This window comes from Apus apus, chromosome 16, assembly GCF_020740795.1.
Source record: "Apus apus isolate bApuApu2 chromosome 16, bApuApu2.pri.cur, whole genome shotgun sequence".
NCBI classification, from domain to species: Eukaryota; Metazoa; Chordata; class Aves; order Apodiformes; family Apodidae; genus Apus; species Apus apus.
In genome coordinates, this window is record NC_067297.1 from 13,455,690 (window position 1) to 13,478,089 (window position 22,400).

Genomic DNA, 22,400 nt, shown 5'->3' on the forward strand with positions numbered 1-22,400 from the left:
AGTGAGAATAATTAATAAAGTATTTGTGGCTAGGAGTGGAATCCAGATGCCTACATGAGGACACTGGCTCCATGTGAGGTAACCGTGCATCTCCTGTGGCCTCCAGCAGTGGATTTGGCCCAGGACTGTGTAGTGGATCCCACAGGACCATGCAGATACCTCAGGTACCTTCGGGCTCTCTCACATGGATCAAGGTGCATGTGCTTAGATATCTGAGTACTACTCTAAAAGAGTGATAAAAAACAATTTTAGTTGCATGAAGCACATGCATTTTCTGTAATATATTCTCAAAAACATTTGAAAAAAGGCTTTGTTCAGATAACAAGCTTTGAGAACTTTTTCCAGGTGCGTTTGGTTCCTCCTTCTGCTCTCCCTCTTTTCTCACCTCTGTAAATTTTCTGCTTCTCCTTCCCAGATCTCCATAAACAACCTGGCTCTTCAGTCATTCACCCTTTTGACTTATTTTTGCATTGGGTGCTGATGGGCTGGGGCTGGAGAACATCGTGGTTCCAGCTATCTGCTCCCACCAGGAGCTCAGCAGTTCATTTGGAATGGCCCCTCAGAATTACAAAGGCCTCAGCAGACAAAACTCGCCTACCAACACCTTCCTGATATGCAAGGTTTATGTTTCCTCTCCAGACAATGTGGGTTAAAGAGACTGCAGTTCAGTGGTTTACATGATCCAAGAAGTCTGCTTTGTTTCACTGGGCAAAGATCTGCAGATAAAGTCAGGGCAATGGGAGGACTCAGTGAGCTGAAGCTCCCAGAGCAGAGCAGCCTCAGCAGAGCAGCCCAAAGGAGTTCTAGGGTGAAATTTATCCACCAGACATGAGTTCATAGAGACTTCAGGTTGTTTCTCCCCAAAACTTGCTAGGAAATGGCATCTTTCAAGCAGCGTTTTAGCTTACACGTTATTACAACAACCTTCTTTTCAGAATACAGCAGCTCAATTACTGTTCTATGAAACAAGGTCAAATTTTCTGGTGGACGAAAGGTGTGAGGTTGGGCCACGAAGCAGGCTGGTTCTTCTGTCTCACACATTCGAGGTGCATGAGGCTGGCTCACTGCACACACACACTGCAGCTGCCAGGACGGCTTCATCCCTCCACAACCTCCTTCTCTTCCCTGGTTCCCCTGTTCCTCTCAGCCTCTCCCCTCCTCTCCAGGCTGCTCTCCTCTCACCAACAGCCTTCTGAGCCTTCTGGCCCACGGGCAGCAGTGCCAGGCAAACAGGGGCTCGGCCAGACAGACACGCAGGCTGTACCAGACACTTTGCTAAGGAAGGTGGTTGGAAGTCACCCGGGAGGGGCGAGGAGGGAGGCTGGGACCTGCCAGGCCGGCAGCTCCATCAGCAGCTGCCACCTCCAGGTGCCCTCAGAAGCTGCTCGTTCCAGCCGTCCTGATGCCTCCGCCCCTGGGCACCCGCACCAGGCACTTGCTTTTCCAAACAATCCCCGGCGCGCCCCGGTTAGAGCCCGCGAAGGGCAGCAGCAGGAGGCGGGCACGGAGCGGGGCTCGGGGAGCGGGGCTCAGGGAGCGGGGGCTCAGGGAGGGGGGGCTCAGGGAGCGGGGCTCAGGGAGCGGGGCTCAGGGAGGGGGGCTCGGGGAGCGGGGCTCAGGGAGCGGGGCTCAGGGAGGGGGGCTCAGGGAGGGGGGCTCAGGGAGGGGGCTCAGGGAGGGGGGCTCAGGGAGCGGGGCTCAGGGAGCGGGCTCGGGCTCAGGGGCAGCCGCCGCCGCCGCGGGGTTCAGGCTGCGTCGTAACAAGCCTGACGTTAGAAAGGAGCGTGAAGACCACCCAGTCCAGCCCTGCCCGGGCCACCCCTGCCCCGTGTCCCTCAGCACCACCTCCAGGGCTTGCGAACCCCTCCCGGGATGGCGGCTGCGCCCCTGGGCCTGACACCCCTTTCCGCGAGGAGACCCGCCCCAGCACCGGGCCTCGCCCTCCCCGCCGCAGCCCGAGCGCCCGGGACTCCTGCCCCAGCTCCTCCCCTCAGCTCTGAGCGCCCCCCGGGGGCTGGGGAGGGCTGCCCGGCCCCGCGGCCCGCCCGGGACCCCGCTCCGCCCCGCGCCCCGCCCGCCCCGGGCCCCGCTCCGCCCCGCACCGCCCCGCGCCCCACGCTCCGCCCCGCCCGGGGCCCCGCCCGCCCCGCGCGCCACTTCCGGCGCCGCCGCCGCCCGGCCCGGCGCTGGTTCCGGGATGCCCGGCGGGGCGGCCCAGGCGGGGCGGCGGGCGCTGCGGGCCGGGGCGGCGGGCAGGTCAGCGGGGGGACCCGCCGGGAGCGGGGCTGGGCTGGGCTGACACCGGGGACGCTCCCGCCGGGAGCCTCCTGCCCCCTCCCCCTCGGTTTATTTAACGAACGGCTTTATTTCTGTTCCCGCCGCAGGTGCAGGGCGATGCAGAGCTGGGGCGCGCTGGGGGGCGCGGCGGCGGCGCTGGCCGCGGGGCTGTACGTGCTGTGGGGGCCGGGCCGCGGCGGGAGGCGCCGCAGAGGTAGGAGCGGCCGGGCCGGGCCCCTCGGGCTCGGCATCCCGGGGGGCTGCGGAGCCGCCCGGTGCCCAGCGGCGGAGGGGAGCGGGACGGGAATAATCTCCTTCATCCCTGGTGCTGCTTGTTCCTCCCGGGCAGAACGGGGGTGCCCGTCACCCTGTCCCCGGGCTGGGGAAAAAGGGGGAGCTGCCCCGAGCCCGCTGAGACGCCGTGTGAGCCCCTGGGCTGCTGCAGCAGGGCTCGGAACCGGGAGTTTTGCGGTTGGTGCAGCAGCTCACGGATAGCCCAGCCCTTAGCCCTGCGGTTAGAAACCTGCCCCCCCCGCCCCAGCCGGGAAAGATCCAGGATTTTTCATGTTCGATTTAAAACGCTTCAGAGCGGCGCGAGGCTCAGAGATCCCCGGGCACAGAGCAGCTGATAGTTTGTTGTTGTATGTCACACGGCATCCCAGACTGGTTTGGGTTGGAAGGGACCTTAAAGCCCACCCAGTCCTACCCCCTGCATGGGCAGGGACCCCTCCCACCAGCCCAGGCTGCTCCAAGCCCCATCCAACCTGCCCTTCAACACTGCCAGGGATGGGGCAGCCACAGCTTCCCTGGGCAGCCTGGGCCAGGCTCTCACCACCCTCATAGTGAATAATTTCTTCCTAATGTCCAACCTAAATCTCCCCTAGGACTTCTAGTTTTCATGGGGGGCAAGTACCAACCCAACCAAAATAATATAATATCCAGCACACCATTTGCTACTGAAAATAGTAATGTTTTCATGGACTTCATGGTGTAAACTCTTGCATTTCTGTTTGTAGGGCTTGTACCAGGCCTTCTCAACTTAGGGAACACCTGCTTCCTGAACTCCCTGCTGCAGGGCTTGTCCTCCTGTCCCTCTTTCATCAAGTGGCTGGAGGAGTTCACAGCCAAGTACAAGAGGGAGCAGAACCAGCCCACTGAGCATCGATACTTGTCGGTCACTCTGCTGCATCTCCTCAGAGGTACTGCAACATTTTCATGTCACCATAAACTCAGACACATTTATTTAACATAAATGTTAGCATTTCTAGATCTTTTCTAAAGGCAGGAGGTGTGGTCTGGTGTTCTTTTTTCATTTCCCCCTATTAATTTTAAGCTCCTTGACCAAGTTCAACTGACTTTCGCAGAGGAGCAGAGACCCAACCTGTCATTAATTACTGAACAATACAAGTCCCAGCCACACGTGTGCCCAGAGCTGTTGGTTTCTTGGCCAGCAGCTGAAGGGTTTCAGGCCTTGTGTGACTGGCCTGGCAATGGAGAAGCAGCCACCCCAGCGTGCTGCACACTGCTCCTGCTTGCCAGCAGGTCGGGCAAATCGAGGGCAAAAGGGCTCTGAAAGTGTGGCTGTGGGACCCATTGCCACAGGGTTTGGCACATTTGCTGGGCACAGAGTATTAACAGCTAAAAGAGCGTGAAAATCCACTCAGTAAAACTGAAGGAAATAGGAAGATGTTACCACAATTTGATGGGCACTCAAGAATTCTACAAAAAAGAAAATTAATGCCTTATAAAGGAATAGAAGCATTTTTCCCCCAAGCTTACTGTTTTACCAAAAACATGGTCTATGAAGTGAGACACTTTGCATGATGATGGATAAAAATGTGAATGCCTCTAAGCCCAATTTTTAGCCCCTTTCAGACTTGCCCCTGTGCTGAATTAATGTATCAGTGACACCCTCTTTCAGCACTCCCCATGCTAAAAGAGCCTGCTCTTGGCTCTCCCTGGCTTTCCTCACAGGGCTGTGTTTTCAAGTAAATCCACTGGGTATGTTCCTGTCTCAGGGTGTTGTTCATGCTAAAATGGTGCCAGGGAAGCACATCCTTTCCCTGATGTAAGGATGGTGGGGCACTGATATTGTCACATGTAAAGTACCAGTTTTTACCCAGTCCACCAGTAAAAAAAATGTCTTTCCAGACAGTGTTGTTATTTATTTTGTCAGTATCAACTGAGAAACATGTCTCTTGGCAGATGTACTAGATGAGCAGGATGTGTGCAGTCAAATCAGCCTGAGTCAGATGAGACTGGTAATTAATAAGTACTAGTTTGATTGCCACTGTCTTAATCAAGAATAACACTGCTGTAATCAATTATATGATGTTTAAAGAATGTAAAATCTAAACTAAAAGTATTTGTGTCCTAACTGTCTGGCTCCTTCTGACGTTTTTAAATGCAATGCCTCCAGCTCTGTCCTGCCAAGAGGTGACAGAAGATGATGTCCTGGATGCAAGCTGCCTGCTGGAAGTGCTACGGATGTACAGGTGGCAGATCTCCTCGTTTGAAGAGCAGGTGATTATGGAATTGGAGTTAGGCTGCCTGCTACACACCTACCTCAGCACCTGGGTGTGGAAGAGCAGAAACTGGAAGATGTGGTACTAAGAGCCCTGAGTGTCAGACCTGAGTCTTTGCTGTAGTGGAAAGTTTGCTTTAAAAAGTGAAGGGAAAAAAACTTGTGATGGGTTAATGGTGTTTGCAGTTGGCTTAGATACTCGTTTATGAGACCCTGGCTGCTTCAAAACCTTGTACTTAATTACCTTCAGATTTGGTACAACAGAGCCAGTAGTATTAAAACAGAAGAGCCAGAGCCCTGGCTGTGCTGTGATGATGGTCTGTGCTAATGTGCCAGGCTGCTCTGAGGGAGGGACTGTTAGTTACAGGTAACACACAGGATTGCTAATTCTTGATTCACTATTTTCAGCTCTGAAGTGCAGCTGGCTGACAAACTCAAACAATTATCTCACTCATAAAACATGGTTCTATCTTTTATATTTCAGAGCCAGAGCAAACAGCAGAGATTACAACCACACGTTGCTGAAATCAAGGAGAGCAGGCATTTGTGCATCCATTTTCCTTTTTCTCTCCAAGTATTTTAGTCTCTTTGGAGTTTATATGGCCCAGAATATTTTCAGTACTGTGTGCTGTTTTGAAATTCAGCTTTATAGAAAAAGCTTTTTGGCCAAACTGCAGTGGATGCACAAATGATCTATTTAACCATTAACACATCAGCTGGGCTCTAAGCAGTGATTTTCCCTTTAATTGCCCCCCTGCGATGATACAGTCATATAGGTGCCAGTCCTGGCATATGTTTGGATCTCTTTTGGCTTTGCTTCCTCAAAGTCTTATGCCTCTGTTGAACAGGATGCTCATGAACTCTTCCATGTCCTTACCTCTTCACTGGAAGATGAGCGGGACCAGCAGCCCCGTGAGACCCATTTGTTCGACGTGCACTCGCTGGAGGTGACTTCTTTACCCAAGTCATGGCCTTTTCCCAAGTTCCATGGTCTGCCTGCAGCCCTGAGTGGGTCAAGTATAAAGGGGCTATTCAGAAACTGAAGATACTTTCATTATGTTTACAAAGCTGCTCTTTAGTACTCTGAGAGAAATGGATCAATGGGCCAGGCAACCTAAAGAAGAGAAAAATCGTTTTAGTAAGCAAATGTATTTTAATTCCCAGAGATCCCACTCTGGTGAGGGCTTTTGCATTCCTGAATCCATGGAATATTGGCACTGAAATACTAGCATGGAACAGCACTCCATCTAAGCAGTTACTCTTGTCCATAAGAGTTGGTCCATAAGAGTTGACACATGAAAGAAGTTTGAAAACTGCAGAATGGACATTTATGGAATAACCTGTTTGGAGGTGAAATTTATCTTATCCTCCAGTTTAGTGGCAGATGGAAAGTTTCTCTTTGTCTAAAATATATGTTTATAAAATCTGTTACACTTTTATTTAGTACTCTGTGGCAAAGAATTTGCAGATTAATTGTTCATTTTATTAGAAGTGTTCTTTTTGTCAATTATAAATTTGTTGTGTACCCTTTTTTTTTGGCCTTCCTCAGACATAAAGAGACACTAAAACTCCCACAACAGCTCTAATGTCAGAGAAGGATATTAGGGATGAAATAGGTACATATTTAATAAATACTTAATGCTTTCTGAGGTAGGGTTAATGACATCTTTTCTTTTTATCTGCAGCAGCCAGAAATAACCCAAAAGCAAATAATCTGCAGGACAAGAGGTAAGCTTTTTTCCATTCTGCAATATGAATATTAATACTGATGTTGCTTTGTTTATTAAGGGGATAGTATTAATTAATCTTTGTCAGTATTGGACTGAAATAGAGCTCTTCAGCTGCAAAAGAAAATTAATTATTTGTCAGTGGGACAGAACATGTTTTACAGTTACTTCTGTCAGTGGGAGAGAAGAGGTTTTTTACAGTTACTTTTGTGACTGGGGGACAAAAATGTGGGATTGTAGTGATGAACACAGATGTATTGAAAATAAAAGGGCAATTTCAAGGTTCTGTTTCAGGGTCTCTGCCCCCCGTGTCAAACCACTGGAAATCTCAGCATCCCTTTCATGGAAGGCTGACCAGCAACATGGTTTGCAAACACTGTGAGCACCAGGTATGAGAAAGTGTGTGTACAATGAAGTGTGTGGGGATAACAGCTGTCTTTTCAGGCAGAACAGCAGCTGTGGTGTCAGTGTGCAGTGCCACAGCCAGCCCACACTGAACAGCCACTCACGTGGGTCGTGTGTCAGGGCGAGCTGTTCAGCCAGCACACAGCACTGAGACTGCCCAGGCAGAGCCAGATTCAGGGGCAGCCCACTTATCCAGAGTCAGGAGATGAAGGAAACCTGGAGAAAGAAAAAAAAAATACAAAGTAAATCTCATTTGTAGATCAAACTGTAAGAGCACAATTCCTACTTTTACATTTCAAAACCTTGCAACCAAATGGAAGTGGCAGAAGCAGGCTAAGCAGCACCTGGTTCCTGGTGGGCTTGTGTTTTGAGCCTTTCCCCCCAGATGCTTGTGGACAGCAGAGGGCGAATGTTCACCTCGTGGGAGGCCGGGGTGTGGGGTTTTTTTGGGCTGTCACAAGTTGTAGCTCACCGGGTGTGTGTGGAATATTCTCTTGCAGAGCCCTGTGAGGTATGATACCTTTGACAGTCTCTCCCTGAGCATCCCAGCAGCTGTGTGGGTATGTAGCCCTGCCTGGCAGTCTGCCTTGTCCCACAGCTTCCTCTTCACTGCTGCCTTTTCAAGATGCTACAGCCCAAGTGTAAACCAGTAACTGCAGTTTATTGCCTTTTTATAAAAGCTCCTGTTGTGCTACTACAGTTCCTTATTACTCACGTGTTGGTACAAATCACCAGTGAGGGCAGCAAGCAAGGCTTTGTTGACACCAGTAGAGCTTTCTGTTTCTCCTAGTGGAGTATTTTGTCCTTTCTGTGTAATTTGAAGAGACCAGATCATACCCCAAGGGCTTTCTGGCAGTCTTGGAAGGGGACCTTTGGGTGCTTTTCCTAACTGCTGATTGCACAGGAGTTACCCAATACAGGCTTCTGGATTAAGTGATTTCAACTGGAAGCTGTTTCCTTTTCTTTTTGGCTCTCTGAAAAACTTGGAATGACAAAACATTGTAGATTTTGGGGGCAAAATACGCAGGATATTTTTGAACTATAACGTTGCCTTTCTTAATGTCTGCTGGTGATTTGTCTTTCCAGACAAGTAGCAACTACTTGCATTCCTGGAAACTCTGACTCGTTCTTAAGGAATGCACTTGGGACACCTAGGATTGGGATTTGGACACAGCTTTTGCTTTTGGTGTTTTATTTTATACTATCATTGAAGATTATTAAGTGTTGAAGGGCAGGTTGGATGGGGTTTGGAGCAACCTGGGCTAGTGGGAGGTGTCCCTGCCCATGCAGGGGATTTGGATCCTGATGATCCTTAAAGTCCCTTCCAAACCAAACCAGTCTGTGATTCTGCAATTATGCCCTTCAGACTTGGCACTGTGTACAGCCTGCAAGGATGCATAGGAAGGAGTGCCTAAATTCAATTAAATGCTCTATTTTTCCTATGTATAGGGTCAGAGTGCATGAAGTGTAGGAACTTTAGAGAAAAACAGGAACAGGGCAGGAATCTGCAGTTTAAACCCCCACTAAAGGAGCTGCATGGGGAGTCATGGCCTTTGTTCTTACCTACAGGCTGTGATGTTTTCCATGTTTAATCCAGGCTGTGGATGAACCCCCATAATGACATTATCAGTGTTCTGTACTCAAAGTCATTTAGTCAGTTTTCTCAAGAAATAAGTCTGCAATTCTCTAGTTCCTGAAGTCCTTTCACAAAATGAAGTGGCAGGTACCCTAAAATTACTGCTCATAATTGTGATTTTTGTACTAAGGGTCGTCCTATGACACTGGACCACTGCCTCCATCACTTCATCTCCTCTGAATCTGTGAAGGATGTTGTGTGTGACAACTGCACTAAAGTATGTCATTTTTATTTTTATAACCTTCCAGCTCAGTGTGAAGCCTGCTGAGAGAGCTGTGCCTTCAGTGTTCTCCTTTTGTTCTACTCCTTGGCCTGCCTGGGATTTCTTCTTATTAAAAATGAAGTTCTTATTCCACAGAATATCTTAATGCTTTATTTATTACTAGGATTACAGTACTCTGTTGTGTAATTACCAGGAATTATTTAGATAATATTTGGGATAATTTTTTTTGTTCTGCTGTTTTGAACAGTGTTGTCCAGTTGCCTGTGAGTTGGTGGTAGCACAGAGCCCAAGTGGCTTGTCTGAAACCCAGCACCAGTGAGGTGGCTACTCATAAACCTGGGGACTGGGCTTGTTCTGTAAATGCTCATTTCTGCTTGATTTGGGTTTAGAATTCTGATCCATTGGGATAGGCCAACTTAAGAAAGTTCCTAGAAAACTTCAGGTGTAATTAATGTACTGGGAATAGTTCTAGGTGGACAATGGCTTTTGTGTGCAGACCTGCACTCTTGGGTGCAGTCTGATAATCCAATGGCTTCATTTTTTTTCCCCTTTGATTTCAGATTCAAGCAGAAGGGACTCTGAAGGGACAGAGCATAGAAAACCAGAGAACAACATTTGTTAAGCAGTTAAAGTTAGGAAAGGTGAGGCAAGCTACCCTCCAAATCTGTTTTTAAATCCTACTATACATAGTTTCATTTTTTGATCTCTTTGCTTGATGTCCACTTCTTTGTATTAGAATGTTTTACTTTAAAAAGTTAGCTGATTTGTCAAATTTGTAGGCATAGAGGCCTCAACTGAGCAAAATGTCCAATTCTGTAGCTTAAAGAATGTGAATATTCTAGTGTTACTCAGCAAAACACTGAAGGGTGACCTTGGCTCAGAGGCAGTTCATGTGTCTTAGGTTAATGCTCGACGCCCTCGGTAAGTGAGGTGGTTTGTGTGCACACTGGGATGTTTAGCAACTGCACCTTCCAAATACATTAAAATGTTCTGGATACAGCTGGTTTAAAGAAGGGAAAAGGATGCTGAATATCAGGTGTAGTTTATATTGGAAGCTTTTCTTATTTTTTGCTCTGCAATCATATAATGCAGAGGACAACAGGGCACAGGTCTGCAGGTAAGAGCCTCAGGTGCCATTAATAATAATATGTATTTATTGATAGAGGTTAATCCTGGCATGACTCTGAATGTCAGATATTTATAACTCTGAATGTCAGATATTTATAACCCCTTGACCTTTTTTTTTTCCCCCTGGTACTCTCTCTGTGCAAAGCAATGACTTACTGAGTATCAGCAAATGACTTACAACAACTCCCTGCAACAGACTCCTCGTTTCTGCCTCACAGATCAACAAGCTCAGTGAGACTGACAGGTGTGCTTCTCAGGAACATGCGTTTATTTTAACTGATTTTACTGCCATTTGAGGAAAACATGGAACATGAGCTCTCTATCCTGCTGTCCCGTGAGTGAGCAGTAGTGGCATTAGCAGGAATTGCAAGAGAGTTGGGAGTTAGTGTCCTGTCTTGGGGGCAGTATTGCCAATGAGCTTACAGGCAGATAGAGCAACAAATAAGGGCACAGGTCAGTGATGTATTTCCCCATCCACTGGACTTACCAGTTTGGTTAGTGTGCTTTTACCTTGAACAGCTGTTTCTCTTAATTTAAAATGTTTTTTGACTCTCCTTTTCCATGGAATATTGCTGAAGCTCCCTCAGTGTTTGTGCATCCACCTGCAAAGGCTGAGCTGGTCCAACCAAGGCACTCCTCTGAAACGACATGAACACGTGCAGTTCAATGAGTTCCTCATCATGGACATCTACAAATACCACATTCCTGTTCATAAATCAAGCCAGAATGAGCTGAACCAGAAAAACTCTGAAGAGACAGCACCTGGAACAAAGGATGGAATAGCAGTGAAACCTTCTTCAGGTACTTATTTTGAAAATAAAATCAGGTATTTCTACATATCAGTGATAAAACATTCTAGGCTGCAGAATGAATGTAGGAGCAGTATCTTGGTTTGGATCCGTGCAAAGACAAGTAGAAATCCCTTTCCCACCAAGCATTGGGGTTCCCTGCTCCAAAGTTACAGATCAGTTTTGAGAATTTAATTTGATCTTACTAAATACTAAAAAAACTTACAAACAAGCAAAAAAATCCCAGTTAGTCTAGAAGTCACATGTTTTATGTACAAGGGATGAAGGAATGTTGAATTTGGAAGTCCCAGGGATTATTTTGTTAGTCATCTCAGGCTTCAGGACAAGCATAGAAAGAATGCTGGGAATGGTGGTTTCTTAAAAACCAATCAAAATCTTACTGTAGGAGGTCTCTCCTTTAGGCAGCTCAACTGTTCAGATGGGGTTGGGTAAATATGGTTATTTTCATATTTCTGTCATGTACAAACAGTGACCACTGTGCTGGGATATGATCTGATACTCCTCTGCATCTCCTAAGGGACTGTGCTATGTCATGAATCAAAACAAGTAAAGCAGTTTCATGTTCTGTGCTGGGAGGTGTGGCAGAACAGCAGCAGGGTGGTTAGCAATCCTAACTAGCATCTCAGTTCATGGCTGGCTGCTTCCTCCTGCAGATGCAGACCAGCCACCTGGCACTAAACCCCTCTTCAGGAACGGTGCCTGCTCCTCTTCATTTTTAATGCCCTCGGGAACATTTCCATTTGCTGCATTCCCTGAATGCAGGTAAGTTAGGGATTTGTACCCTGTCTTGTCATTTCTGTCCCTTCAATTTACCTCATGTCCAATTGGAATCTCCTCAGGAGCAACTTGTGCCTGTTGCTCCTGGTCTTTTCCCTGTGACTCCTTGTCAATAGGGAGTCTCCATCTTCTTGGCAGCCCACCTTTAAGTACTGGAACATGGTGATAAGGTCTCCCTGACACCTTCTTTTCTCCAGGCTGAACAAACCCAGTTTTCTCAGCCTCTCCTCACATGGCAGGTCCTCCAGTCCCCTGATCATCCTTGTGGCCCTTCTCTGGACCCTCTCCAGCCTGTCCCATCCTTTTTGTAGAGCAGGACCCAGAACTGAAGGCAACACTCCAGGTCTGACCGGCGCCGAGTAGGGCAGGATGATGACTTCTTGATCTCTGCTGCTGCTGCCCTTGGTGGTGCAAGCCCAGCTCCTGGTGTGTGTTGCTGACCCCCTCCTCTCTCCTGTCCGCAGTTCCCCCGTGTACCTGTACCGCCTGATGGCGGTGGTGGTCCATCACGGAGACATGCACTCGGGACACTTTGTGACTTACCGCCGCTCCCCGCCGCCCCCCAGGAGCCCCCTCCCGGTCAGCAGCCAGTGGCTGTGGGTGTCGGATGACACGGTGCGCAGAGCCAGCCTGCAGGAGGTCCTTTCTGCCAGCGCTTACTTGCTGTTCTACGAGCGCGTTCACTCGAGGGCGCAGCCCCACAGCGCCGAGCCGAGGGCTGAAGAGTGATGGAGAGAGAAGGACAAAACCTGACACAATTCCTCGCGTGAGATCACGTTGCACCTCCTGTCTGTTATGCAAATAACCCACCACAGGCCCTTTAACTCCCACCCCCCCACCCCGTGGCAGTGGCTGGCTCCTGCTGGGAGTTGTGTTTGTACCAAAGTGTCACCACCCAAAGGTGGTCTTGCTGACGCTGTGCTGCCCAAGGTCCGTGCTAGAGAAGCATTTATTCTGTTAGGTAGTAATTTTGACAACATCAGAGCTCTGAAACATTTCAAACAGACTTCCTCAGGCTGTGTTCCATCTTCTGACAGGAATGTACATTTCAAAGGGAGATGCTTTAATCCCAGACATTTCAGCGCAGACGTTTCTGAGCAGGGGAGCCCCAGGAGCAGCTGATGGGAAGCTGCTGCCATCAAAGGCAATGATTGCAGAAACAAAGTGCCTTCAGCTTATTTGAACAGCAACATTACCATTGTCTGAGTCTGCTGCATGTCCGTTGTATTCTAGTAAATGCTTCCAGATGATGGGATGAACTGCTAACAGATCAAGTGTTTCCTGATCTCCCAGCTGATCAGCACAGCAGAGCATCCCTACATAACCTGCAACATCCAAAAACTACTTCCCTGTTTGTGTCATTTTCCTAATATTTAAGTTCTTTACACATCATGGAAGTATTTCTGCTGATTCAAAGTGCAGCTTCCTTTTTCTAGGGGAAAACGTAATTTTTTTGTCCATTAAGAGCCAAGACTCCGATTTGTTGCTCTGTTCCTTTGGAATGTGGCTGGAATGGGGAGTCAGGGGTGTTTGCCAGCAAACACTGTTGTCATTTCCTTCATCACTATCAACTGTTGAATACGGTTGCTTGTAGCATCGACTACAACTTTTAATGCTGTGATTTCAAGGCTGCTGTAATTGATGTTCTAGACTTGCCCTTCCTGTTTAATGCTGAAAACTGCCATTTCTCATCAAGCATTCAGATAACACACCATCAGGCTTCAGTCCTCGTGTAGGTGGTGGCTGTGAGCAGAGATGTGCAGCAACCCAACACCTGAGGAAGGTGGGGGACACACCAGGGAGTCTGGGCTGCTGGGCACACGCTTGTCCTGAGAAGCCACACAGAACTGGGACAAGACCAGTGTCACTGCACTGGATACACAGATTGCCATGCAAGGAAGGTGCACTTTGCTGCTTTAGATTGTTTGGTGTCCAAAATAAAAGAAATCCCAAACAAAGGGAGGAAGAAGCAGCAGAAGTTACCCTTCTGACTGCTTTTAAATTACCAGGAATAAAGTACGTAGGCTATTTTTAGCTCTTTTCTATCCTTGTAGGCTTGGAGGAAAATAAAGACTAATTCATCCGATGAGCTGTTGCAGAGTAAAACAGCAACCAAATTTTCAAATGGTAATATCTCTTGTAATAGTTTTTTAGGGTGACTTTCATCTATTTCTATTGCTGCACAAACCTCACAGGTGCTGAGTTCCTTAATGGGAGGCTCAAAACCAGCCAAAACAGGAGTGCTGATGGATGGATGTGAAAAACTATTTACACAACGCATCATTCCAGGGTATGGATTGTAATTCCTGCTCCAAGTAATGCTCATAGTATATCAAATAGTCTTTATAAATCCACAGATGTACTAGTTCCTGAGAAGTCTCCCTGTCTGGGCTAGCAGTAGCATGGTTTTCACCTTCCTGTTTTAAGTTATGGAAAAACAAGAAGAAAACCAAAAAAGCCTGTGAGGATGCAAAATGCCAAAACGTTCTGGCTGTTGAACTAAGACCTAGCAGACTTGCAGAAGGTAAGAGGAGAAAGCCCTCCATTCTGGGCAGCAGGAGCTCTGTAAAGCAGTGCTGGCTGTCACCTAGGGAAAAAAATCATGCAAAGCATCCAGCCCCAGCAGGTCTGCCACTGGCACCTCAGAACTCCAAACCATTCCCACTGCCAGCAGTGTCTATTCTGCAATACCTGTTCTCAGCGGGGTCTGTTGAGAGTTTTTTATCTCTGAATTTTTGTGAAGTTCATCTGAACAGGCCACTTTGTTCAGTAAGCAGCAATGCTGGATATGGGCCAGAACACACGCGCACAGCGGGCTGAGTCTGAAGCTCATCAGCTTGTAACAGGGACATGAAGCCACACGCTGCAAACTTGCTTGTTTAAACTATTTACCTGTTGCATTTGAGCTGCTTTCCAACAGGGGTGAGTTTGATGGGAATGAAAGCACAGTTGCTGCACAGCACTGATAAACTGTTCCCTTTCACTCAGCTGCATTGACTCTGACTGCTTCCTCAAGGGCTGTAAAAGCAAAGGTTAAATAGTCCGTGTTGGTTCTAGCTTTCCCTGGTAGGATGGAGTAGACAGTCTTGGTTTAGCCCTCATTGTGAGGAAGGAAGCAAGTATCAGCACCTCAGTCCTGGTTCTGAGCTGTGCTGGATATTCCCAGCCTACTGTGAGCAGGAAAGGCCTCTGCAGAAGTCTGCCACCCCACCCTCACCTCCTGGAGTCCCTGGGTGCTGTGCAGCCACGTGAGGCTTATCTAACGCTCTTGTTTGTTGTTCACAAGCTGCTGTGCTGGAGGAGGTGTTAATAAAATGTCAAAGGTTAAAAAACATCAGATAAGACCTCCAAGATGACATCTCTGTGTTTGGATTGTCCTTGTCTTATTTTGTGGATTATTTAAAAGTGTAAGATACTCCAGTCAAACGACTGCACTGCTATTTGAAGTTGTGTTTTCACTTCAGGGCATTTTTGTAACTGTACAGTAGCAATAAATGAACAGACTTAAAAGAAAAAGGACCTGTTCCCATGTGGTAATGTCTTGAAACAAAGACCAAGCTATAAGCCAAACCATGTTTGGTGTATCTGATAGAAGCAGCTCCTCACATTCTCTTCATAAGACATTGATGCAGGAGCTCCTCTCACTACAAAGAGCATTTTCTGGTAGTGGCAGAGGGTGGGAAGTACCAACCCCAAACTGTCTAAACAGACATTGGTTCTATAGCCCTAATGGACCTAGCACTGAGGGACAGAGCCCACCACTAGCTCAGGTGCTTGTAGCCTGGCTACATGGGGCTCACTTCATATTCTGGCTCAACACTCACCACTGTGTGATTCCACAAGACCTGTTGGTGACTGTGAATGGTCCTTCCTCATTTCAGCAGGACTCACTCCCAGCACAGAAGGTGATGGCTTTCAGGTAGTCAGAGTGGGATCCCTAGGGACAATTGTTTAGGAAAACAGACACAAGTTAAAGCCTTTCATGCTGTGTTTGTCATGGAAATGGCCCAATCCAGTCTTTCCCTAAAAAGTCACTTTATGCTCCCTGCTTTCTGCACAGGTGAAGGATGAAAGGAAGAGGCAGCTGTCTCCCTGTACAGTATTTTATAGTATTTAAAAACTTGCACTGCTCTCTCAAGGATACAGAGTATTTTGATCTTTCTGGAAACTGGCTAGGTTAGGATCAGTTGAGGAGAAACTTCCTCCTGAGCAGAACAAGAGCATTACTCCTTATAAGTATGTACCAGCAGGACTACAGCAACACTTCAGGGAGAAAAAGCAGTTGCAGTCTTTATTAGCAAGTCACCAAGTACACTATCTCCTCTCTTGGTTTAATTTGCTCATCTGGTCCCTTGGATCATCTGAGACAGTGTTTGAATAAGAAACAGAGTTATGTCAGGGAAGAAAGCTGCTATTTTCAGAGTCAAAAGAGCAGGTGCTGGATTGCTGAACACTTCACTTCTTGGCTACAGTCCTCACTTTCCGAAAGGTGAGGTTGATCCTCGGGGCCAGCACTCTCTTGCGGGTGGGCAGGCTGTGGTACCAGTACAGGTTGGTGGGGTACCTCATCATCAGCAGGCTGCCGTGGGCCAGCTGCAGCTTGATGGGCTCGATGTGGCGCCTGGCATTCTTCCCTCTGGAATCACAGTGCCTGAAAACAAAGTCCCTGCAAGCTCCGAAGGACACAGATGCGATAGGACTGTGTGGAACCAGTTCTCTCTCGTCGTCTCGATGCTCCCCTATGTGGTCCTCACCATCCTTGTACCTGTACGCAGAACAGATCAGTTAGTTCTTCTATCCATACAATCAAATGAAGTCTAAACATCTCCTCAGTGGTCTCTCAATAGTGTTGCACGAGCAACCTGTCACTTTAGCAGGTTGCTTGGTGCAGCTGGAAACCAGACGTACCGGTTAATAAGAACAAAATTGAAAGTATGTCCCGTCTCCAAAGCGACGCGGTCTCTGATCCGCAGGAGAACTGGGATCCATGGCTTAGGAGAGAAGGTAACACCCGAGTAAGTGTATGTTAACTCGGGCTCTCCATAAGTCACCTGCTTCCTTGGAATGTCATGCCACTTGCCAAACACGTGCAATTTTGTCATTTCACCTGTTTAAAGAAGAAATGAGAAGGATCAAAACCAACCCCGCGCTACCTCTGCAGTTCACACTTCCAACATTCTCCTCGATTTGGAGCCTCTGTGAAGCTCAAGTGGCACAACAGAAATGAGGGTACCCGTGGCAGCCCAAAAGCTGCCACCTGCCTTCTCGTGCCTCCGTCCCCACGAAGCACTCAGTGCTCAGGTCTGCCTCTGCTTTACCGTCGCCCTCGGATGTGATGAAGGGGATGCGCAGCCCCGTGCTCTGTCCCCGAGCTAACCGTGGCTGGGGGATCTCACACACCACACCCACCGACAAGCTCCTGCCAACATTCCGACCGGCAGATGCTTCGCGCTCAGCCAAGCGAACCCTGCAGGATCAGGCGGCAGCGCCGGGCGAACCCCGGTGCCGGCAGAAGCCTCTTCCCGCCCGGCAGCCCTGCCCGGGCCTCGGGACCGTCCCGGGACCCACCCCGGGCAGGCCGAGCAGGGCAGGAGCTGGAGGCCCGCTCCTCCTCCGGCCTTTACCTTCGAAGTACTTCACCTCCTCTTCCAGCTGCTGGAAAATCTCGTCAGCCTCGGCCTTGCCGAAGAGGAGCCGGTAATCACAGCACAGCCCCTCCGCCCGGATCTCCCGCCAGGGGGGCTGCCCCGGGGCGGGCTCCGCTGCCCGCGGCCTCTTCTCCCCGCCGCCCCCCGCCCCTCGGGCGGGGCGTTTAACCACGAACCTGTCCATGGGCGGCATCGCGAGTCCCCGCTGCGGTGCGGGGCGGGGAGCGCGGTGCGGGGCTGGCTGCGCATGCGCCCGGGCGGGCTCTGCTCCCCCCATCTCCCAGAGCCCCGCCCCGCCCGCCTGCTCGGCCGCTGCCCCCTCCGAGCTGCCCCTCGCCCGCTCCGCCGCCGCCATGATCGGGCAGAAGACGCTGCACTCCTTCTTCAGCGCCGCGCCCGCCAAGAAGCGCGCCCGCTCCCCGGAGCCGGGCGGCGGGGCTGAGGTACCAGGCGGGGCCGGAGGAGGGAGCGGGCGCTGCGGGGGCTGCCGGCCGGGGGGCTGCCGGCTGCGGCCGGGGGTCTGGTGGCTGCGGCCGGGGGTCTGGTGGCTGCGGAGGGGGGTCTGGTGGCTGCGGAGGGCGGGGGGGACTGGCGGCGTTGAGGGGTTTTGCTGGGGGGGTTTGTTGGGGAGACCACTCGCCTCTTCTAAAAAGCCCGCGCTCCTGGCACGCATGAATGAGCTGTCAATCGAGGCCGCTCTCCACCGCTGCCCAATGGGAGCCGAGGGCCGCCGGTGCGTCACGGTTGCTGGGGTGAGCGGCTCCTCGCCAGCTGCGGCTAGCCAATAGGAAGGAGCGTGCCGTTTCTCGTTGGCCAATAGGGAGCGGAGGTCTAGACCGGCGCATTGGGGCGGCCCCCGCCCGGCGCTGTTGTCAATGGGGGCGGCCCCGCCGCTGTTTTGCCGCGAAACCCCCGCGTGCGGCAGTTTCGCGGCAAAACAGCGGCGGGGCCGCCCCCCGGGGGGCGGGGCGGGGGCGGCCATGGCGGCCGTTCGGGTCCCGCTGCTGGGTCTGCGGCTGGGCCGAGCACCCCGCCCGCTCTGCAGCCGCTTCTTCGTTCGCTGTTCCCAGCTCGGCGAAGCCAAGAAGGCGAAGGCGGGGGCAGGTGAGGCGGGGGCAGGTGAGGCGGGGGCGGCCTCGCCGCTCAGCCCGGAGCAGCTGCAGCGGATCCGGAAGAATAAGGAGGCGGCCTTGCAGCGACTGGCCGAGCGGAATGTGCCTCTGGGCTTCGGGGAGAGCTGGCGGCGGCAGCTGGCCGGGGAGTTCTCCAAGCCCTACTTCATGGAGGTGAGCGGGGCGGCCGCGGGAGCTGAACCCCCCCAGTCCCGGTCCCCGGGCTGACTCCCCGTCCCTCTCCTCTCTCAGCTGATGGCGTTTGTAGCAGAGGAAAGGAAACGCTACACGGTCTATCCGCCCCCCGAGCAAGTCTTCACCTGGACGCAGATGTGCGACATCAGGGAGGTGAGCAGAGCTGCTGCAGGGGGGTGTGGGCAACGCTTCAGCTGCTGGGGCCTTTGCAGGGGTGAAAACCCAGGGCTGGATGCACAAACACGTTCGTTAGGTGTTTGGTCAAGCCCATAAGAGGTGGATGCTGTTGTTTTTCTCACATAAATCCCGGCTTCTCTTTCATCTCTGATACTGAAATGTGATTTTATTGCTTTATTACCCTCCCTGGCTGCAGAGTTTCCTTGCAGTTGGATTTTTCACCTTTGTTTTTAGTGTTACCAACTAGTTGTAGTGCTTTATTATTGGATTTTGTGCATCTCTTGTTTATTTCATCAATCTGTAATGAGCTATAATAAAAAAAGGCAGTGTTTTCATGCTGTTGCCACAAAGCTGTGTCAAAAATATCACAGAAGTTTGCAATAAAACTAAAATGGGAGGAAATTTACTTGAAGAGCACCTTCATTGGGTGTTTTGTTTTGGCTCTTTCAAGATGTTGGTTTTCTCCACTCCCAAGTATCTTCATAATCTGAGCAGCAAAGCTGTGGTGATGTTAGTCCTTGGAATGGTGTTCTTCAACTTGTTTATAACCAGAGGCCTGTAATTTAACTTCTGTTCCTGACAGTCTTTTTGTGTGTTTGTTTTGGGGTCATTGATATGCTTTTTTTTCCACCCCCCTTCACTCTTTTGTTAATAATACTGCTTATAATTCAGAGCTAACACAGGTCTGCTTTCAGGTTAAGGTTGTCATTTTGGGACAGGATCCGTACCATGGACCTAATCAAGCTCATGGGCTCTGTTTCAGTGTCCAGAAGCCTGTTCCACCTCCCCCCAGGTAAAGCAGGACTCCATTTGCAAAAATCCTTTTTGTTTACAAACTATTTCTGTCCTGGGTCACTCATGGCTGTGAGGCAGGTGGGTGAGGAGGGTGCATTGCCTAGAACAAACATCACTGCAAACTGTGTAGTTTAGTGGTGTTCTCAAGAGCATGCTGGTTATAAATTGGTATTTTCAGTAATGACCTTCTCACTAAGTTTCCAGCCAGGCACACCAAGGGGCATCCTTACTGCCCTGCTTCTAAAAATGGCTTTTTTATCTTGAGTTACAAGGTTAAAATCAAGACCCTTTTTACCTAATGTAAGGGCAGTAAGTGGTGCTGTTTGCTCCTATTTTTAAACATGCATATTAAAAAAAACCCCACAAACTTCTGATGTGTTTTGTTTGCAGCTTAGAAAATATTTACAAAGAGTTATCTACGGATATTGAGGACTTCACTCATCCTGGTCATGGTGATCTGACTGGCTGGGCCAAGCAAGGTGAGTTAACAGATCCTGTAGGAGCGTGTCCTGTTTAGAATGCAGACCCCTGGTTGGAAACATTTCATCTGTAAAAGAGAAAATAAATTCTGAGTGCCTGTCAGGTACCTTAGGATGTTGTTATCTCTCAGGGGAAGCAGGAAGAAGCTCGATTTGGGTGTCACCCTCAGTGTGTCTGCTGTCTCTGCCAGGTGTGCTGCTGCTCAACGCTGTCCTCACGGTGCGGGCTCACCAGGCCACTTCCCACAAGGAGAGGGGCTGGGAGCAGTTCACGGATGCTGTGGTGTCCTGGCTCAACAAGAATTTACACGGGGTTGTCTTCATGCTGTGGGGAGCCTATGCCCAGAAGAAAGGCAGCTCCATTGACAGGGTATGGGTTCCTCAGCTCTTCCCTCTCACTGTTTTCTCTTTCAGATAGGTGGACCCTGGAGGGCACTTCCCTTGCAGAGTTGGGGTTTTCTCTCTGCTGTCAAATTTAGTTGCCCTGCTTTTCCTGCTTAGCCTTTGCCAGAATTAAGCAACAAAATTGGAGCAAGTGTAATCTTCTGTTGTTGGACAAGCCTCATGTTGAGGACAGAACTGTTCTTTTCTAGGAGAAGGCTCATGAATAAAATTTGCTGCTAGGATTACAGCAGTTGAGACGTGGCCAGGGTGTTACTGCTGCTTTGTGTAGTCCACCCTCCTCTGCTCAGTGGGACAGAAGTCTCTCATGGCCAGTCCTTTGGGCCCTCAGGCTGGTGGGTGAGGAGGAGCAGAGAGGAAATCCCACCTGCCTTGGTGGGGGCAGAAGCAGCCAGCCTTGTGCAGGGAGCTGAGAGATGCAAATCTAACGAGCTGTTTCCTTTCCTGCTTTACAGAAGCGCCACCACGTCCTGCAGACGGTTCATCCCTCCCCTCTCTCAGTCAACAGGGGTTTTTTTGGCTGTCGACATTTCTCCAAGACAAACGAGTTGCTCAAGAAATCTGGCAAGAAGCCCATTGACTGGCGAGCGCTCTGAGCTGGGCTGATGGTTTGGAAGCAGCCCTTGCTTCAAGGGGTTGTGTCATTTCTGAAAAACATCTGCTAACCTGAGAATTACTCTTCAGTTGTTGCTCAAGGAATAGCCAACCAAACTTTCAGAGAGGTTGTATTTTTTTTAACTGTTGTTTTAAAGAGCAGATTGGAGTGCTACATGGGCAACTCCTCTGCTGTTTGAACAGGTCTCAGTCTAGTTTGAAGGAAAGAAAAAAAAAAAGGTCTATATTAATTTGTGTTTGTTGTCAGGGGAATATATTTTCAGGCTCTTGTGGAGGGATGTTGATTCTTACAGGTGAAGCTGCTCAGCTTTTGTAAATACCCTGCTGCACCTCCTCCCCTTCCTTTGCCTCCTGCTGTACAAACCCAGGTTTCACCTTGCAGGTGTGGAGCTGACTCCACAGGAGAAAAGGCAGATGCTTTTGGTTTTAGCTTTTTGCTACAGATTGCAAGATTTGTTAGAAATACAGCCTCTTGGCACTGTAAAGACCAGATACTGTGTTACTTTAGTGTGTCTGTACTCTCCAGGTTTCATGGTTAATCCCCCAGCAGCTGAGAGGAGACTGTGACCAAGGCTCAGGTCGTGCTCTGGGGGTTCTGTTGGCATTTAGAGAGGAAAACTTCAATGTTTAGATTCTTGCTGGGTGTGTTAATCACTTGGATGACAGGTGAGCTGTGCTGACCATAAACTTTGTGGTTCCTACTGGTGGCAGCAGCAAAGGTTTGTTCTTCAAGATCTGTCAATCGATGGGTTGCAGATTAAAGATCATTTAAGATCTTAAAACACAGGAATTATTGTACTTTGCTTTCATGGGATCAAATTGAGGTTTCTAACCCCTCTTGAAAGTAACTGTTGGGACTTCCAGGATGGAGAAAAGTTTCAGTTTCTGGTCCATCTTAGACATTGTAATTCCTTCAATGGAAGCCAAGTGCCTTCTTTGTTGAAAAATTGAATCTGCTTTTGTGGGATACCCCTGTAAACCTTTCGTTGTTATTTGCTCTGATGGGTAACACTAGTGCAGGTCAAGTTTATACTTTCTGTGGCTGTGTCGTATTTTTTTGTCTGTTTGTTTTTCCCTCAATTTGTTTTCCGTGCCCAGTTTGTTTTGTTTTGTTTTTTTTTAATAAAAACGAGTTTGTTTACATTGTGGTGTGCTCTTACACGGGTAGGAACAGCCTGGGAGGACGGTGGGCAGCCCAGGCTCTGCAGTGGGTGCTGGCTTGTGGGGGGGTTTTAGCTTTTAGGTCCCTGCTTCCCCCTGGGAATTCCCCCCTGCTTCCCCGGGGCAGGCAAAGCCGCAGGTGCTGGAGCTTCTCCGTGTCCCCATGACCGGGCCTGGGGCCAGGGCCCCTTTGTCCCCCAAGGATCGGGTGTCCCTGGCCTGCCATGCCAAGCTCCCCCCCCCCCAGCTTTCCACCCTCGCCTCCAGAAGTTTTCCAGGCGTGTTTAGTGGGGAAATATTTCAGCTTGAC

At 49.7% G+C, this 22,400-nt stretch overlaps 4 protein-coding genes across 6 annotated transcripts in view; 2 read left to right on the plus strand and 2 right to left on the minus strand.

The window, feature by feature from the left end:
* Nucleotides 1–22,400, minus strand: part of CORO1C (coronin 1C) — a 197,000-nt gene that overhangs the window by 132,803 nt on the left and 41,797 nt on the right. The gene's annotated exons all lie outside the window — the stretch shown is intronic.
* USP30 (ubiquitin specific peptidase 30) lies at nucleotides 2,176–13,592 on the plus strand. 3 transcript variants are annotated; one of them, XM_051633870.1, is made up of 13 exons: nucleotides 2,176–2,256; nucleotides 2,385–2,491; nucleotides 3,294–3,476; nucleotides 4,697–4,800; nucleotides 5,650–5,748; nucleotides 6,487–6,529; nucleotides 6,811–6,917; nucleotides 7,434–7,493; nucleotides 8,700–8,786; nucleotides 9,353–9,433; nucleotides 10,499–10,721; nucleotides 11,383–11,491; nucleotides 11,971–13,592. In XM_051633870.1, the coding sequence occupies exons 1-13, from the start codon at nucleotides 2,198–2,200 to the stop codon at nucleotides 12,233–12,235; spliced, it is 1,527 nt and encodes a 508-aa protein (XP_051489830.1). In that variant the 5' UTR covers nucleotides 2,176–2,197; the 3' UTR covers nucleotides 12,236–13,592. The 3 variants fall into 3 exon arrangements, with proteins under 3 accessions (XP_051489830.1, XP_051489832.1, XP_051489831.1); XM_051633872.1 differs by having other exon boundaries at nucleotides 6,823–6,917; XM_051633871.1 differs by having other exon boundaries at nucleotides 6,490–6,529.
* Nucleotides 15,771–17,371, minus strand: ALKBH2 (alkB homolog 2, alpha-ketoglutarate dependent dioxygenase). Its single transcript, XM_051633884.1, has 3 exons — nucleotides 17,131–17,371; nucleotides 16,415–16,613; nucleotides 15,771–16,271 (listed from the first exon to the last, which is right to left on the minus strand). Exons 1-3 carry the CDS (start codon nucleotides 17,345–17,347, stop codon nucleotides 15,962–15,964), a joined length of 726 nt encoding a protein of 241 aa, XP_051489844.1. The 5' UTR covers nucleotides 17,348–17,371; the 3' UTR covers nucleotides 15,771–15,961.
* Nucleotides 18,129–22,070, plus strand: UNG (uracil DNA glycosylase). The gene is made up of 6 exons (XM_051633883.1): nucleotides 18,129–18,440; nucleotides 18,519–18,614; nucleotides 19,334–19,431; nucleotides 19,824–19,912; nucleotides 20,104–20,282; nucleotides 20,770–22,070. Exons 1-6 carry the CDS (start codon nucleotides 18,135–18,137, stop codon nucleotides 20,908–20,910), a joined length of 909 nt encoding a protein of 302 aa, XP_051489843.1. The 5' UTR covers nucleotides 18,129–18,134; the 3' UTR covers nucleotides 20,911–22,070.